Raw genomic sequence first — 17,248 nt, 5'->3', positions numbered from 1 at the left:
GCCTCTGTCTACGATGGCGACGCCGAGGCGGCCCTGCTCAAAGGGCCGTCCCCGGAGCCCATGTACGCTGCGGCCGTGCGGGGAGAGCTGGGCCCGGCGGCTGCGGGCTCGGCGCCGCCGCCCACCCCGCGCCCGGAGCTGGCCACAGCCGCGGGTGGCTACATCAACGGCGATGCGGCGGTCAGCGAGGGCTACGCTGCTGACGCCTTCTTCATCACCGACGGGCGCTCCCGCCGCAAGGCCGCCAACGCCAATGCCGCCGCCGCCCCCTCCACGGCCTCGGCGGCGGCCCCCGACGGCGACGGCGGAGGCGGGGTCGGGGCAGGCGCGCGCGGTGCGGGATCGGGGGCCGGGGGTCGGGGCGGCGCGCGCGCGGGGGCGAGCACCGAGGCGCGCGCGGGGCCTGGGGCCGGCAGCGCGGGAGGCCGGCACGCTTGCGGCGAGTGCGGCAAAACGTACGCTACGTCGTCGAACCTGAGCCGCCACAAGCAGACGCACCGCAGCCTGGACAGTCAGCTGGCGCGGCGCTGCCCGACGTGCGGCAAGGTGTACGTGTCCATGCCGGCCATGGCCATGCACCTGCTCACGCACGACCTGCGCCACAAGTGCGGCGTGTGCGGCAAGGCCTTCTCCAGGCCCTGGCTGCTGCAGGGCCACATGCGCTCCCACACCGGCGAGAAACCCTTCGGCTGCGCGCACTGCGGCAAGGCCTTCGCCGACCGCTCCAACCTGCGCGCGCACATGCAGACGCACTCGGCCTTCAAGCACTTCCAGTGCAAGCGCTGCAAGAAGAGCTTCGCGCTCAAGTCCTATCTCAACAAGCACTACGAGTCGGCCTGCTTCAAGGGCGCCGCGGCCGGCGGCCCCCCGGCCCCAGCGCCCGCCGCGTCGCCGCAGCTCAGCCCTGTGCAGGCCTAGGGCGGCGGTGCCTCCGCCAGCCGGGTCGGCTCTCAGCAATACGGGCCCCCAGGGAGGTCTCCGCCGGCGAACAGGCGGAGGGGCCGGAGGGCGGGCCCCTCCTCACAGCAATAGGGGGAGGGGGCCCGGCCCCGCCCCGCCCGCCAGGGGCCTTGCCGGCCCCTTCAAGCAATAGGGTCCCGAGGGGAGACCCACCCCGAGCCCCCTCCCTTCCCCTCCAGGGTGCCCCAGGCTTTTTCCCAGCAATAGGGTCGAGGAGACCCAGAACCGAACCTCATCTCCGAGTTAGGTCTCTGAAGACCGGGGTGGGGTGAGGTAGGGAGCGCCCCCTTCCTCCCTCTTCTGCGCCCCTGGATCGTGTCGCAGAGACTCAGGTCTTCCCCACCCCTTCCCAAGCCTTCCAGGGCCAGGCCTGCGGCCTAGACGTCCAGGGAGCCGGTCCCTCCCCAGAAGCAGGCGGGGGAGGAGCAGGATGGGGGGCTGCAGAGGCGTCCCTACTCCTCGGTGTTCGTTGAACCCCAGGAGTGTTAGACGCGTTGGGGATCGGGGAGGGGGGCGGATGGCGGCACCTCTCTCCCTTGGGTTCCTTCTGGGGCCTCAGTCCGAGCCGCTCTCCTACCCTCGCCTCGCATCCCCTGCCAAATCCGAATTCTTCCAGCCCAGCTTCCCGGGCTCTGTCCTCCATAACGAATAATAATGACGCATATCAAATCGCATGGACTTATCCGACCTCCTCAGAACCCGCTCCCGCCCTGCCCCGGGGCCCCCTCCCTCGTACCCGGGCATTCGGTGTTGGAGGACGGATTTCTGGGGCCCGGCAGGCAGGCCTGGGCGCAGCCCTCTACACACCTCTCTGTATTCGCTTTGCGGGTAAAGCCCCCTGGGGGGGGGTGTTGCGGATGCGTCGGGTTTCTTTCTGTATTTGTACGTTATATTTATGAACGGATTGCACTCGGGTCAGGGAAGGGGCGCTGCGGCCCCTATCCTTCCCGCCGACGCCAGGGGTTTGGGATGTCCTGGATCATTTTCCCCGCCCCTGAACCCCGCCCCACCCGGGCTCCGCCTCTTGGGAGCCTCAGGCCCCGCCTCTCAGAGGCCGGTGCCCTCCCTGGAACCCCAGGCCCCGCCCTCACTCTGTTGCCAACTTACGCCCGTCTATGCCAAAGCCTCGGCGGCGACACCGCCCCAAGGGCCCGCCCCATTGGCCGCCGCCTTTGTGACGTCACTGCATGCAGCCCCAACCCACCTCCCGTCCCTTCCCGGGGCTGCCCGCTCCCTGTCCCTCTTAGTTAGTCCGAAGCCGACTATAGAGCAATAATGCGCACTGCATGCGAAGCTGCCGCCGCCTCTAGAGTTACTGAGTGAGAATCAGGTATCCCCCTGCCCTACCCACCCCATAGGCCCCTAGATCAGGGACACTGCGCGGGGCCGGACGCGCAGACTTTCTTCCCCCTCCTCCTCCCTCCTCCTCCCCCTCCCCCTCCCCCCCACGGCAGAGGCCGGCGGGTGTAATGGTTTCAGGGGCGGGGCGGGGTGGTTGCCCCCCAAGACCCCTCCTTCAGTCGTCCATCACCCACCAATCCTTCATTAGGCACCAACTATGTTCCAGGGCCCCTTCTGAGTCCGCTAGGGACGCGGCGACCTGCGGGAGGGGGGGTGCATGTTTGTGACGGGCCCAAAAGGCTTGGGTGGGCCAGGGATGGCCGCAGGTGCAGAGAGAGAGCCGCGGTCCCTCGAACTAACCGCAGGCCCCTCACTCCTCCCCGCCCCAGCGCCGAGCCAGTGCTGGGGGCAGTGGGGCTCTGCCTTTGACTTGGGCCTGGGTTCTCAGCTCAGGTGGCACAGACCGAGGGCCCCAAGGCCCAGCGCCACCGGGGCCACCCATACCGAATCCCATTCCTTCCATCCCCTGGCAATGAGGGCTCTGTCACGTCAGTCCAGGGCTCCAGGCCAGAAGAAAAGGTGCACGCTGGAGCATTTGACCTGGCTAGCCCCATCCCCGTGGGTACCAAGCCCGGCTGCTATTCAGCTGCTCCTGCAGGGGTGGACCCGGACCTGAGAGGCCAGCACAGCAGAGCCCACGTTCAAGACCCCTACATCCCAGCTTGCTGTTCACACAGCTCCCAAGCTGGGGCCTGCCCCGCTTGCGCTGGGCACACCCGCATGCACACGCACACACAGGTACCCCACCCTACCCCACATGCCTATCTACCTACCTAAGGAGAAGGCCGGAGGGCTGTGGGCCGGCCAGGGTCTCCCGCTTCTCCCCACACCCCGCCGCCGTGGAAAGCCATGGGCCCCCTCCCGCCCCCATAACTAAGCAGCACAATAACCGACTTAGCGAATTCAGGTAGAAGGAACGTTTAGGTAGCACCTATTTTGTACTGATTCTACGAGTAGGGCCCGAGATGCGGGGGCCCTCGGGTGGGGGCTGCGGCCGCCGGCCCGCCCCGCCCCCACCCCCGCCTGCGCCCCGCCGCCTTGTACATACTCCCACCCGGAACAGGCCGGGATTTTTACTCGGGCCGCGCCCCTCTTCCGCCCCCGTTTGGGGCCGGGCCGGCCGGACAGACGGACGGACGGACAGACCTCCTTCCTAAGCACAATAGCACCAGCTCCCCGGAGCACCGCACCTCCACGAGGAGAATAAATGCCACTCTTGATAGAACTTGGAGTGTCGGGCTGATGTATACAGGGCTGGGCCCGCGCAGCAGGGGGCACTGGGGTCACCTAGGGGGCGTCTTCCGGGTCCTGCCGCTCTTCAGAGGTCGGGAAGGCGCAGGCCCAGTGCTGCGAGTGGCATCCTACCCACGCAGCCTTGGAGTCGCGCCGCTCGCTGCCTTTTGCTGGGGTGCGCCCATGTCTTCTTTTGCGAGAAGGCAGTCTTCCACCCTGGAGGGCCGGCTTGTCAGACCCAAGGCAAAAGCACACCCCTGAAGGCAACGCAGTTAGCGTTTCTCCTGTGGCAGGCGAATCCGCTCTGTGCCAGGAACTGGGGGAGGCTACAGTCAGATCGAGCCCAGGACTGATCTAGAATGGCCAGAGTAGGTACAGCAGGGCCTGTAATCCCGTGGCCTGGGGTAACCCCGCCCTTCCTGTAGGGGCTCCTGCTGTCCCTACAGGCCTGACAGCCACCAGCGAGCCTTCCTCGATGCCATTGGAGAAAATGGGGACAGCAGAGGGTGTGGGGTCTGACCCCTTCCTGCAGCCTGCTGTCCACATCCTGACTCCCAGACTCGGGATATGTTCCCCACTGAGGAGCCCTCCAGAGGTAGCTGGGCCAGGCTGGCTCCGGGGAGGAGGTGCCCAGGGGTCATAGGAGTTCCCACAGCCCTCGGGCTCTAGACAGGATGTCATGTTGAGGAGATGAGGGGCAGGGCTGTGCTGGGCTCAGAGAGCCCAGGGACATGGACCCCTACCCCAGCAAATGCCCTCGGCACCCAGGTGGGTAGCCATGAGCTGAGAGGTCCCACATCTTTGGAGACATGTGGTCAAACCAGGTCAGCCCAGGGCCAGAGCAGCTGGCAGGGGACAGGCCCACCCAGACTCCACTGGTATGGACAGCAGGGGAGACTGACCTGCAACAGACCATAGCCTGTGGGCCTGCTGCTCAGGGTGGGGCTCACCTGGAGGTGGGCGCCCCCTTCTGGGGAGCACTATCAGCCTTAACCTCAGGAAAGCCCCCAGTGTTGGTAGAAGATAGGTAGGAATCATTGCCTAATTTGCATATGAAGATTCTGAGCCTCAGGGAGAGAAACAACTTGTCCAAGGGCTGCCTTTGACTTAAGCCCTGCCCAATACCCCACCCATCCTAAACTCAGATTCACACCTGGGTGGGCACCAGTGGCAGGGAGGAAGGCTCTTAGAGGTGCACTCCTCCCCAGGGCTCCTCAGCTTTGGGGTCTGGACTGACTGTTTCTGCTTCTCCAAGACTCTAAGGGGCAGTGGGGGTGGAAGGATGCAGGCTGCCTCCCCGGTGCCCGGGACGAGCCCACCCTTGTCTCCACAGGTGTCCATGGACAGAACTTTGCATTCCAGAGAATAGGCAGCACAGGCTGCTGGTCACCATGTCCAGGGTCTTCCTTCACAGGCTTCCTTGGCCTGCCCGCGGTGCCTCCAACCTAGTGTCAGCCCAAGGCCCTTTCTAAAACCAAAAGCCTTCCAGCCCTTTATTCGGCCAGACTTGCAGGTTCCTCACCCCGGGCCAGGTGTAGCTTCCACCAGCAGGGAGACTCGCCACTGAGCTTTCTTCGACAATTGCTCATGCACACATTTGTCCCCAAACGACCTCACCTACCTTGACCTTTTCCCTCTCCCCTGTGGGTCTGGGCCGCACCTCACCCAGGATCCTGAGGTGCTGGGGCTGTGGGCGTGGTTGGTGTAGGCCCCACCCCCTCCTAGAGGTCCCGCCCACTATCAACCACAGGCCTCCGCCTCCCTCAGACAGGCCCTGCACCCCGCTGGTACGGGGGCTCTTCCTTATTGGTGCCTTCACAGCCCATGCCTTCCCATTGGCTCGAAGCCTTGATCTTGCCCTCACCTTCGCTGGTGGAACCCTTGGTTCCCCCACAGCCCCCGGTCAGATCGGTCCTTTCTGGCGGCCCCCAGTCCACCCTGGTCCCCTCACTCCTACTACTTCTTGTCTGCCGACGACTTGGAGCCTGGACGCGGACACAGGCAGCCGCTCCTAACACGGCCCTTCACTCCTCGTTGGCTACTGTGCTCAGCCTCTCTGGGCCTACTGGCAGCCTGAGCCGTCGATCTTCTCCTCTACCAATCAGCGTGCCAGTCCGGGCCGGCCCTCTAGTCTTGGCTCTGTATTGGAGGATGGCATGGCCAGAAGGTGCGCGGAGACACGTGGGCGTGGGTGGGGAGCTTACCACGAGCTGCCTGGGAGAGGGCATGGGGAGGGAGGGGCAGAGCTCCCAGGGCTCACCCCTATGCTGCGGGCTCCCGAGAGGACCCTCTCCTGCGTCCGACCTCCCTTGGGATCAGTACTCAGAAAGGCCTAGCTCCCCCTGGCTCAGGTCTGCCTAGGAACAGAGGAACGTTCTTGGACACTGGATAGGAGACGGGACTGGTCCTGACCCACCGAGGCTGGGCCATGTGGGCACGCGGGAGGGGTTCTGGCGCCCAATGAGGGCGGCCCCGTTAGCAGGCTACTCGAAAACACCTGCAAGGTAGCCTCAGCCTGCCAGGAAGGGACGCCAGGCTGGTATAAGCCGCAAATGGTCCGGTGGCAGAAGAACGTGTCACCAGGGGGCCCAGGTGCCTGTCCATGGAGGTGATGGATCCAGGGCAAGCCCGGCGGGAAGGAGGGCTGACCTCAGGCTGAGCCTCTGGGTTTATTTGCTTTCAGAGAGGTGATCTTCTCAGTCTTGCTTACCTCAGGGGAGTGAGTGGAGTGGGTTCTGCGGCTAGGGGTGCTTTTTTGGGTAAACCAGGCCTGAGCCCCCAGTGAACCCTCGCATGCGGAAATTCCAGGATGCTCACACTCCATGCTCTTTGCAAAATGCAGGTCAAGCCAAGTGGGACCGGACTTGCCCGCCCACGGTTCTCACCTTGCAGTTGTTATGGTGTATTAGTTGCTTCATTTAACGACTGGACGACTGCAGACTGTGCAATGACACAGAAGCCTCTGGGCCCCCGCAAGTTGGCACTCCAGGATCCCCACGCCCTGGCAAAACTGGCCCGGGTGCGAAACGCGGGAAGCTCTGCAAGTCTGCGGACGAGGGCAGAAGGGGGCCGGGTGGAGAGGCGGGCCGGGCGTGCCCATTGTGGGGCCGAGGGCAGCACCCTTGCCCTTCCCCGTCCTGGGCCTGCGGCGGAGAGGTGCTGCCCTGGGAGTAGGTGGGCCAGGCGGAGGTACCCGGGACGCGGGGCCCGGGGCCTTTCTCTCGCTCCATCCTTTGGCCTGGAGCTTGTCTGAACAACCTAAGCGGAGGAAAAGCGGGGGCCTACGGTAGTAACTAGAGGGCTCGCGGAGCATCAACGCCCTGTCAGGGTGTCTCTCTGACAGTAACGCACGAGGCATTTCATAAATAACCTACATCCCCACACCCCGCGCCTGGGCTGAGGCATGACGAAACCCTGTGTTTAAAGAGAGGGACAAGGGTCAGGCAGCAGTCAAGAGGGGCTTCCAGCTGCCAGGAAGCCGCGCGTTTTCCGCCGAGGCCCTCGGGGAGCAGCGTCCGCCCCTGGCTGCGCGCCAGCCTCCGCGCGCTGGCTCGCGCCATGAGACTACAACTCCCAGCATGCCCCGCGCGCCACTAATGGACGCGCGCCGCGGCCACGGGCCAGTTAGCACCTCCGGGAGCGACGCTGCCGCGGGCTCAGGGAGGACCCGGCGGGTGCGCGCTGATTGGCGGCGCGGGCTACGGCGGCCGACAGGGGGCGGTGGCGGCCTCTGGCCGTGGGTCCGGAGGCGGGGCCTCGGGCCTTGGGCGCTGCGAGCGCGGTGGACCACGACTCCGCCGCGGCTGGGTGCGGGCTGAGGCCATGGGCGATCGCAGCGGCGCGAGCGGCTCCCGGCGCCGGAGGACGGGGTCGCGGCCCTCGAGCCAGGGCGGCAGCGGGCCCGCGGCGGCGGCGGAAGAGGAGGTACGGGACGTGGGCGCCGCGGGGGACGCGCCTGCCCCGGAGAAGGACAAGGACGGAGACGTCGACGTGGGCAGCGACCAGTGGGATTTGAGGTAGCGGTGCGCCTGACCCCTAACCTTTGACCCCGACCCGGGGCCTGCGCGACCCTCGTTGTTCCGCCAGGCGTGTCCGCTGCAGCTCGGATTCCGAGCCCGAGAGACTGGCGCTTGGGCTCCGAGTCCGAGAGCCTGGCTTCCGGACTTGGCGTGGACAGGTGTGCCCCTTGGGCCTCCGCGGGGAAACTTAGGGGGAGGTTAGGGATGGAGGGTCGCCTGACAAGGTCACACAGGCGGGGGCGCCGAGGGGAGCCGGCAGCGGCCCAGCTTCCAGACGCCCCTCCCTCTGCACATCTTTAGGTGGGTCCTGAGGCTCTTTCCCAGGGTGAGCCCAGAGGTGGGCTGGTTCCAGCCACCCATACTATCCTCTTCCTGGAAGGAGATGGATGGCGTCTGGCGGTGTGTGATGAAGGGGGCCCCTCAGGGCTGTGAGGGGTGCCTTGTGGGTAGATAAGGCTCCCAGAGGAGGGTGGGCTGGCTGGGGAGTGGGCCAGCAGGAGCTTGGGACTGCCTGAGGAAAGGGGCAGGGGGCAGTGCGAGAGGGTTTCTCTTTCCTTGCAGACCCTCCCAAGAATGGTCTTCACAAAGGTTCCTCATCCTTTACCCAGTGATTGACTGGCCTGGGGTCCTGCTTGTATTACCAGCACAAATGCCTGCTCTAGGGTCAGAGATGGGTCCTGTATTGGGACTCTCACCCTTGGCTGGGGTACAGGAGAGGGGTTTGAAGTGGGCACACCCACAGGTGGTCTCCCTGCTTAGCCGAAGGACTGATGGGAAGGGGGTGGGGAGCAAGCCGTGGCTGATGGAGAGGACCGGGCCCACCTGGGCCTTGGCTAAGTCCTGCAGCTGGCTCCAGCCGATCCCTCTGCCGTCCTCCACGCCCCCTCCCCCCACCGTAGCCTTCATCCTGGCCAAGGGGCCCTCGGGGACTCTGGCTTTGGAAGCAGCTCCAGAGCTAGAGATTATCAAGGAGGAAGTGGGCAACCTGTCAGTGGGTTGGCAAGGATTTGCCCTCTCATTAAAGAAGAACCGAGGCCTTCTTCACTGGGTACTGTGGGGAGGGGATGGGTAAGGGCAGCTGTGGTGCAGGCACTGTCCTTGCCCTTGGGGTGCACACGGTTCACCTGGGAGATAAGATAGTCTCAGCACTGAGCAGTGTGAGCAAAGGTCTGGCGCAGAGTCCATGACGGCACCATGGGGAGGAGGGCGGCCCTATGAGGGGTGCTGGCTTCCTGTGGGCCTGAGGTGGGACTGAGGGAGGGTGCCGAGGATAGGAGTGTCCTAGGGTCCCCTCTGCCAACTCCCCACATTATCCTCTCCAGGAGGCGGGGGGGGGGGGCGTGGCTGGCTCCATCTCCCTCTGGAGGGGGTGGGATTTGGGGTCATTTTGTATGAGATGGGGGGGTGCCAGCTTTGGGCCAAGCTGTCACCCTGGGTGGGCAGTCACTTTGCTGCTCTACGCAGGCCAGGTGGCCAGAAGCCTCCCCTGTACTCCTGCTAGTTGGGCTGAGTGAGCAGGAGCCCTGACTGCCCACCCTCAAGGTCTGGACCCTTGGGAAGAGGAGCAGGAGGTGGCAGGGATGGGCCACAGCAGTCCCCTCTGGTCTGCAGGACACACAGCCTATGTGTGCTTGTCCCTCATGCCAGACGCCGCAGGGGTCGCGTCTCCTGGGGCAGAACCAGGCCTTGCTGTGTCTGCCCTCCTGGCATCTGGCCTCTGCCGCCGCCTCTCCCCGCTGCTTGTCCCTCCCCCTTCCTCCTCCCTCCCCTCCCAACACTTCCTGCTCACCTTGGCCTGGCAGGCTGGGTCAGGCTCTGGGTGGGGCCGGAAGGAGGGCCGCCCCTTTAGCCCTGCCTATCAGCTCATTCCTTTCAGGTGCACCACACTCCCCTGTGCGCCCTCCAGTCCTTGGTTCATGGGCCCTCCAGGCAGGGCCTTCTTGTCGTGGGGCTCTCCCAGGGGTTTGTCTCTGGGGTGTCCTCTGTTTCTCCCTCTCTAGCAGGGACTGAGGACACGGGGAGCCCACCCAACTGGAGGAAGTGCCAAGGGGGTGGCAGCTGGGAGGCGAGCTGGCACCCTGCCCCCTCCTTGTCCTAACTGGCCCTGGAGCTGGACCGTGTGGTCCTGTGTGTGTGGTCCACACTTGGGGCTGTGCCTCTGGGCAGGCTCTGAACCTCGGTGAGAGCCTCAGTTTCCCCGTGTGCCCGCCTCCCACTGCTGGTGTGAGGTGGTGAAAGAGGTGATACCTGTGATGAGTTAGAATGGCCCTGCTGGCTGGGTGGGACTTGGGAGCAGGTGGACGGGCCGCTGGAGGGCACAGAGGCGTGGGCAGCGCCTGCAGTAGGGGAGAGGGTGACAGAGCTCTGGGCAAGGCGGCCAGGCCCCGCGTCCATGCCAACCATGCCTGGTGCCCTCTGGTCCACTGCAGCTGACTGCATCGGCAAGGCTGGACCTCTGGGGGGATTGGTGGGTAGTGGGCTTCCTTCCCTGGGTCGGGCTCTCCGACCTCTTGGGGCACAGAGCTGCCTGGGTTGGGGATGGTCAGAAGGCCAGTGGAGGGACCTGAGGGGCGGGTGTGGGTGGCTTGGGGAAGGCCTTAGGAGCCGGACAGCAGCGATCTGGAAGAGCTTTTGTAATGTTATTTGTTGTCAGGTTTGGAAAACGCCACCCTTCCCCCACCCCCATTTTCATCTTAGAGATTGCTGCACATGAAGTCAGTGTGGTCTTCTCAGTGGCCCAAAGCGGGCAGGGGTCACGCTGTTGTGAAACAGTCCCCTGGGCGTGTCGAGCTGGGCGTGGACACGCAGATGGCGGTTGGCAGGTTTTGGCATGAGGTGGCTTCGGGACGCTTCCAGTAAAAGCAAATTAGCCTGAATTTGGGGGAGGGTTCTGGGCAAGCCCGTCCAGTGGAGAGGCCCAGAGACTGTCCTCTCTGGGGAGCTGGGCCTTGGAGCTCTGCTTGCCTCTCCGAAAGGCACGTGCAGAAACTCAGGAAGAAGAGGGCCTGGGGTGGAGCTCACAGCCCCACTGCGCGTGGTCCAGGATGGCGCTCGAGGGCAGGTGCAAGGAGGCCAGGCCTGTGACTGGGAGAGGCGGGTGGGCCAGCTGTGGGCAGACCTCGGTCTGGGAAGGCAGAGGTCAGACCGTCAGCACTGCCCTGGCTGAAGATGCTGAGTGGCGTCGCGTCCTCCCTGGCCCTCCATCTCCTGGGTGCGGCCCTCTGAGTGCCGACCCCAGCCGTAGCCAGGCCTGCCACAGAGGCAGGGCCACCCCCGGAGGCCCTCTCTTCTCCTGTGCCCCAGCTGCCTCTTGAGGTGGAGCTGTGTCTACGGGAGGGAAGGGGAGGCCCTGGCTTCACCTCTTACAAAACCGGAGGCCTTGCTCAATGCCGTGGACGGCCTCCTGGTGGCAGGGCGCTTGGGGGAGGCGGGCCTGCAGCCAAGGACCGGCACCAGGTCTGAGCCTTGCCCGGCCGCGCTGTGGCCCCTCCACCTCTGCCTCGCCCTGAGGATCAGGCAGGGATGTGAGGGTCTGCGTCTGTGTCCCCCAACCCCGGAACTGGGTGGGAGCGCTCATGGGCGGGGGGCACTGAAAGTGCCTCTGCTGGCTTCTACTGTAGACCTCCCTGCCATCAGGCGCCCAGCGCCTGGGTGCCGGTGCCCGCTGGGACCTGTGTGGGCCAAATGGAGGGAGGAGGCGGTTGGACTGGGGCCCTTGGCTCACTGGGTGGTGGGCTGGGCCGACTGCAAAGGCAGATTCGCCCCCCCCTCATCTGTCCAGCGTTGCCAGATGGGCCCCCGGACCCCTGGGGTGGCCTCTTCCTGTGGGCCCATCACCTCTCCTTAGCCAGCAAGTGTGGCGGCAGCCAGAGGCATCTGCGGGGGGAGGTGGGCTCCCAGCCTGGGGCACTCCGGCCCAGCGTAGCCCGCTCCTGTCTGTGGCGTGCCCCCGCCCACCTGCAGCGTGGAGCGGCAGGCCTCTGGGTGTTCCTGAGAGCTTGGCATGGCCTGGCCCCTCTCTGGTGATAGATGGGGAGTAGGATGTGTGGGCAGATGGGCGTGAGCTGCCCAGAGTGAGGGGCTGGGCCTGGCCAGGTTCCCAGGTGTCTGCCAGGGCTGGGAGGCGTGGGCCTGCTTTTGGCCTTGCCTGCGGTTCTCACTGCCTGGGGCTCTGCGGGTGCCCACTCCTGCTTTCCAGGTGCCACCGCCTGCAGGATTCTCTGTTCAGCTCTGACAGTGGCTTCAACAACTACCGTGGCATCCTGAATTGGTGTGTGGTGATGCTGGTAAGTAGGGTGGCGTCTTGGAGCAGGTGTACCTGTGGCCAGGTGGGGCACGGGCTCTGCCCCCTGGGGCGGGTGGCCAGAGCTTTTATGGCTGGGCCGAGTGGAGAGGGATCGCGGTGGCGGTCCCTGCAGCGGCTGTATACTGGGCTCCCGGAGGGCACACACTCCACACTTGTCCCTGTGGAATCCCAGGAGACGCCTGCAGGGCTAGCGTGGGAGCCTTTGTGCCGTGGGCTGTATCCGAGGGGCGCTGGGGTCTCCTGAGGGGCTTCTCTGGCTTGGCGTGGGGGCAGGAAGTAGATGGGCTGGTGGGCCTTGGGGCTGTGGAAGGGGCGCTGTGGGCGCAGGGCCTCCTGGCAGCACGTGGGAGTGGTCCTGGGGGCCGTGAGGAGCTGCCTCTTCTGTTCCAAATGGCCCTCGTGGGCGTGGAGCCCCCGGGCAGGCCCGGACTTGGGGGAGCAGGGGTGAGAATACGGTTCCTTGGCTCAGCCCTGCAGCCCCGGGCCCCCCTCCCTCAGTCTCAGGCGGGTGAGAGCGAGGAGCCCCGCGGCTGCCTCGCTCTGCGGCCTGGTCGAGGCCACTGCTTCAGGGCCCCTGCTCCCCCGGCATGTGGCGGGGCTGGGCCAGCAGCTCTGGCCCACAGGCAGCTGGAGTCCAGCGCTCCAGGGTACAGCCTTCGGGCGAGGCAGGGGACAGGGGCCTCTCTGGGCCCTGCCCCCGCCACTCAGGGCTGATGTGGCGCGACGCCCTTGACCCTCCACCCCACGTGTCTGCCTGTCTTGGGTGTGGCTCCCGCGGCTGCCCGTGTACAAGGGGCTCCCGCACCTTCCCTGCCTGTGGCCCCAGGAGGCTCCCTGGGGAGCTGTGGGGCACCATGCGGCCCGGTGGGTGAGAAGCTGGCTGGGCAAGGGGAGAGCGGGCCGTAGGCCAGCCCAGACCCAGGAGATGACGTGTCCCTGGTCTCTGGAGGCCACTGCCGGCCGAGGCTGGGTTTGTGAAGAGCGGGTCGTGCGGGGCGGGGCGGGCCCTCAGCTGCCTGGGCGGCACTGTCTGCCCTCCTGCAGCCCCTGGCCCTTTGCTGCCGCCCCAAAGCCTCCCCCCTGCTTCTGGTACCTCTGCCACACCCTTCCTGTAGGAGACGCTCATCCCGCGCTGCGTTCCCTCTGCAGCCTGGGCCTCCAGCGCTGCCTGTTTGCAGCTCTGAGCTCTCAGGACAGGCCACCACCAGGTTGGGTGACATTGTAGGACCGCATGTGTCCTGGTAAGCTGGCTGGTCAGGCGTTTGACTGGGAGAGGGTGTGGCAGGTGGCTCCTGCATCTCTGAGCTTGTCACCTCCGCGTGAAACTTGCCAGGTAAGGGACCCCACCAGTGTCCCCTGGAGAAGCATCACTTTTCTGCAGAACCTTCTGTCACCTGCACGGGGCCTGTGCCTCGTGGGGTGGGCGAGCAGGTCCCTGTCCCTGCAGAGGAAAGCCAGGCACCCAGCCACCGGCCACGGCAAGAGCTTGTTGTGATGGGGGCTCCATCCTCGGCTGCTGGTGCTGCAGGAGTGGCCGAGGCGGGCAGGGGCGTGAGTTACAGTGTGGCGCTCCAGGCCCAGCTTCCCCCAGCCCCTCAGGACTCTGGCCCACTTCTTCCCACCACCCCACACAGGGCGTGGGCACTCCCGGTGCAGCGCCTGTCACACAGACAGGCTCTGCGAGGACTGGCCTGACTGGCAGGGCCGTGCCCTGGGCGTGGGTGGCAGCTCCATCTGGCAGGCTTGGACTTTGGGACTGTTGCTGTGGCCTTGGGGCCCTCACCAGCTCAGTGGGACGGACGCGGGCTGCTGGGCGGCGGGGGTCTCTTTCTGCTGCTGAAGACACAGGCGTCTGGGAAGTGCCTGGTGTCGGGGTCGGCTCCTTGTCATCGGCGTGCCGGGGGCAGTGCCGAGGGGCTTCCCGTCCCTGCACTGGTGCCCGCGGGGTGGGTTGCGAGTCTCGGAGCTTGGCGTGAGGTCAGACAGGGCTGGGCCTGCAGGATGGAGGCTGCTGCTCGGACCCACGGGTGCCGGGAGGAGCTGGGGTGGGTGTTCCGGGGCCAGAGGTGACAGGGCCGTGTCCCTCTCTCTCTCTTGCAGGTCTTGAGCAATGCACGGTTATTTTTAGAGAACCTCATCAAGTGAGTGGGCCCTGGCCCTCCCTGCCCCACCCACTGCCAGCTCAGGCCCCGCCCTTCCCCCACTCAGACCCTCATCCCCCACCTGCCCGTCTGCAGGTACGGCATCCTGGTGGATCCCATCCAGGTGGTGTCTCTGTTTCTGAAGGACCCCTACAGCTGGCCCGCTCTGTGCCTGGTTATTGGTGAGCTGAGTGCCCAGGAGGCCTCGGGTGGGGACAGGGCTGACTCGGGCCTGAACCCGCCCTGTGGCGCTTCTGTTCTCAGTGGCCAACGTCTTTGCCGTGGCTGCGTTCCAGGTGGAGAAGCGCCTGGCTGTGGTAAGCAGCGCCCTCACGCCCCCCCCCGCCCCGCCCGGAGGTCTGCGCCTCGCCAGCCAAACTCAGGGCGGGCCAGCAGCGCGTCCCACTGTGTTTCATTCAGGGTTTGGGGCTGTGTGTGGCTTTCCCGGGAGGGGCTGCACCTCGGGCCTGGCAGCCACGCCCTAGGGAGACCCTCTGGCCGGGGAGTGGGGGCCCCAGCTGAGCGCTGTGCTCCCCCCACCCAGGGCGCCCTGACGGAGCGCGCAGGGCTGCTGCTGCACGCGGTCAACCTGGCCGCCGCTCTCTGCTTCCCGGCAGCCGTGGCCTTCCTGCTTCCATCCATCACTCCAGGTGGGCCGCCCGTCTCACCCCCGTCCCAACCTGTCTCTGGGGCCCGTAGGAGAGACCTAGGCGAGCCACAGGGGCTGCCCCCGTGGCCGTGGCTCTCCTGTGGGCAGGGTGGGAGGTGCGTGGCCTGAGCTCGCCTCTCCCGCAGTGGGCTCCGTGCTGGCTCTGATGGTGTACACCATCCTGTTCCTCAAGCTGTTCTCCTATCGGGACGTCAACCTGTGGTGCCGAGAACGCAGGGCTAGGGCCAAGGCCAAGGCTGGTGAGGGGCCACCTGGGGTTGGGGCCACCCGGGGCTGCCACCTGCTGCGTGGCTGGGCCCGGGCAGCATCGCAGCCTCACCCCGCCCTGCCACTTGCTCGTAGCTGCTGCGGGTAAGAAGGCCAACGGGGGAGCTGCCCAGTGCACCGTGAGCTACCCTGACAACCTGACCTACCGCGGTGAGAACCCTGCCAGGGCCTGGGAGAGGGAGGCTGCTGGGAGCCGGGGCCTCGGCCTGCCAACCCCACCCTCCCCCCACCCTCCCGTTGCAGATTTATACTACTTCCTCTTTGCCCCCACCCTGTGTTACGAGCTCAACTTCCCCCGCTCCACCCGCATCCGAAAGCGTTTCCTGCTGCGGCGGCTCCTTGAGATGGTGAGGCTGGAGGCTAGGGGCCTCGCGGGCTGCGGGGCCACGGGGCACTGGGGGACTCAGCCCGCTGTTCCCTGCTTTCTCCTCCAGCTGTTCCTCACGCAGCTCATGGTGGGGCTGATTCAGCAGGTACGCGGACTGGGCTGGGGGCTGTGCTGCGCGGGGTTGGGGGAGTTGCTGGAGGAGGGTAGCTCGGGCGGCCAGAGAGCTGACCCCCTGCCCTCTTTGCAGTGGATGGTCCCCACCATCCAGAACTCCATGAAGCCCTTCAAGGTAAGCAGGCAGGCCCTCGCGGGGTGGGGTCTGAGGGCGGGACCGAGGGAGCCAGCTGCACCCTGTCTCTGCAGGACATGGACTACTCCCGCATCATCGAGCGCCTCCTGAAGCTGGCGGTGAGCAGCCTGGTGGGTGGGGGCACGTGGGCGGCGGGGGATGGTGTTCTGGAACCTGGCACACGCCTTCCCGCAGGTCCCCAACCACCTCATCTGGCTCATCTTCTTCTACTGGCTGTTCCACTCCTGCCTGAACGCCGTGGCCGAGCTCATGCACTTCGGAGACCGGGAGTTCTATCGGGACTGGTGGTGGGTGGCCTTGGGTGTGGGGCCGGGGGCTGGGCGGGGAGGGCCATGGTGCAGCCCGGTCACCCGCCGTCTCCCAACCCCCAGGAACTCTGAGTCCGTCACCTACTTTTGGCAGAACTGGAACATCCCCGTACACAAGTGGTGCCTAAGGTGGGTGTGGGCGCTGCAGCCGGCGGGCGGGCGGGCGGGCGGCACATGGCCTGGGCGCCCGCCCCACGGCCTCTCCCTTCTGCAGACACTTCTACAAGCCCATGCTCCGGAGGGGCAGCAGCAAGTGGGCCGCCAGGACGGGGGTGTTCCTGGCCTCGGCCTTCTTCCACGAGGTCAGTGCCCTGTGGGTGTGTGCTGCCCCACCTCCGGCGGGGGTGGCCGAGGGGTAAAAGCTGACGCCCCTCTCCCCCCACCCAGTATCTGGTGAGCATCCCTCTGCGCATGTTCCGCCTCTGGGCCTTCACGGGAATGATGGCTCAGGTGAGTACCCCACGTGGCCTGGCATCCTCCCCGCGCCCGGGAGCCAGCCCCGTGGTCCCTGAGGCCTGCTGACTGGGCTCCCCCTGTCCCCAGATCCCACTGGCCTGGATAGTGGGCCGCTTCTTCCGTGGCAACTACGGCAACGCGGCCGTGTGGCTGACGCTCATCATCGGGCAGCCGGTGGCGGTGCTCATGTACGTCCACGACTACTATGTGCTCAACTACGAGGCCCGGACGGCCGGGGCCTGAGCCGCTGCGGGCCCGCCCTCCTTGCTGCGGCCGCCTGCCTTGCCTCACTGCCCGTGGCTGGAGCCGGCCCCCCACCTGTGTGCTGGGGAGAGGCTGGCTGGTCGATGCTGCCTCTGTGCCCCTATGGGGCACCCTCCTGCTCCTCAGGGATGGCAGACTGGGCCCGTGGGAGGTGCCAGCACTCTGGGAGCTGTGCCGATCCTGCCCAGGCATCTGAACGTGTCAATAAAGTGCTGTCCACAGTGAGCTCCCTCAGCCTCCAGAGCACGGGGCTGCTGGGAGGTGGTGGCCGTCCCAGTCCCGCGGGGGCGACCTCCCTTGGGCTGGACCATGGGAGGGGGATCTGGGTCCCTTCGGCATCCCAGGGCCTGGAGCAGCTGCCCGGCTGTGGCTGGGCTGGAGGGGTGGGGGGTGGGGGGTGCGTGGCGCAGGACGCGACCTCCCTGCATCCCAAGACTTCCTGTCCTGCAAGGTGGGGCCTCAGAACTCCGAGGCCCCGTGTGCCTGAGGGCTGCCCAGAAGTGGACTCCAGCTTGGGGTGGGGCCAGAGACCGAGAATCAGGACTGACTCGAGGGGCTAATAGTCTCCAAGGCAAGACTGCAGAG

The 17,248-nt window shown here is 66.1% G+C and overlaps 2 protein-coding genes across 3 annotated transcripts; both read left to right on the top strand.

The window, feature by feature from the left end:
• Nucleotides 1-3: 3 nt before the first annotated feature.
• Nucleotides 4-918, top strand: SCRT1 (scratch family transcriptional repressor 1; the record flags this gene model as incomplete). Its single annotated transcript, XM_079722178.1, has 1 exon — nt 4-918. A coding segment is annotated over one exon (915 nt), but the record flags the coding sequence as incomplete, so codon positions are not given.
• A 6,468-nt stretch (nt 919-7,386) lies between these two features.
• DGAT1 (diacylglycerol O-acyltransferase 1) lies at nt 7,387-16,888 on the top strand. 2 transcript variants are annotated; one of them, XM_079722277.1, is made up of 17 exons: nt 7,387-7,610; nt 11,812-11,899; nt 14,020-14,060; nt 14,157-14,242; nt 14,325-14,377; nt 14,605-14,710; nt 14,856-14,969; nt 15,073-15,147; nt 15,241-15,344; nt 15,432-15,470; nt 15,573-15,614; nt 15,689-15,733; nt 15,810-15,922; nt 16,007-16,072; nt 16,158-16,245; nt 16,331-16,393; nt 16,487-16,888. In XM_079722277.1, the coding sequence occupies exons 1-17, from the start codon at nt 7,417-7,419 to the stop codon at nt 16,640-16,642; spliced, it is 1,473 nt and encodes a 490-aa protein (XP_079578403.1). In that variant the 5' UTR covers nt 7,387-7,416; the 3' UTR covers nt 16,643-16,888. The 2 variants fall into 2 exon arrangements, with proteins under 2 accessions (XP_079578403.1, XP_079578404.1); XM_079722278.1 differs by lacking the exon at nt 14,856-14,969.
• The last annotated feature ends 360 nt before the right edge of the window (nt 16,889-17,248 follow it).

The sequence above is a fragment of the Hyperoodon ampullatus genome, assembly GCF_949752795.1.
Source record: "Hyperoodon ampullatus genome assembly, chromosome: 17".
Classification (NCBI taxonomy): Eukaryota; Metazoa; Chordata; class Mammalia; order Artiodactyla; family Ziphiidae; genus Hyperoodon; species Hyperoodon ampullatus.
This window is presented reverse-complemented; position numbering and strand designations above follow the sequence as displayed.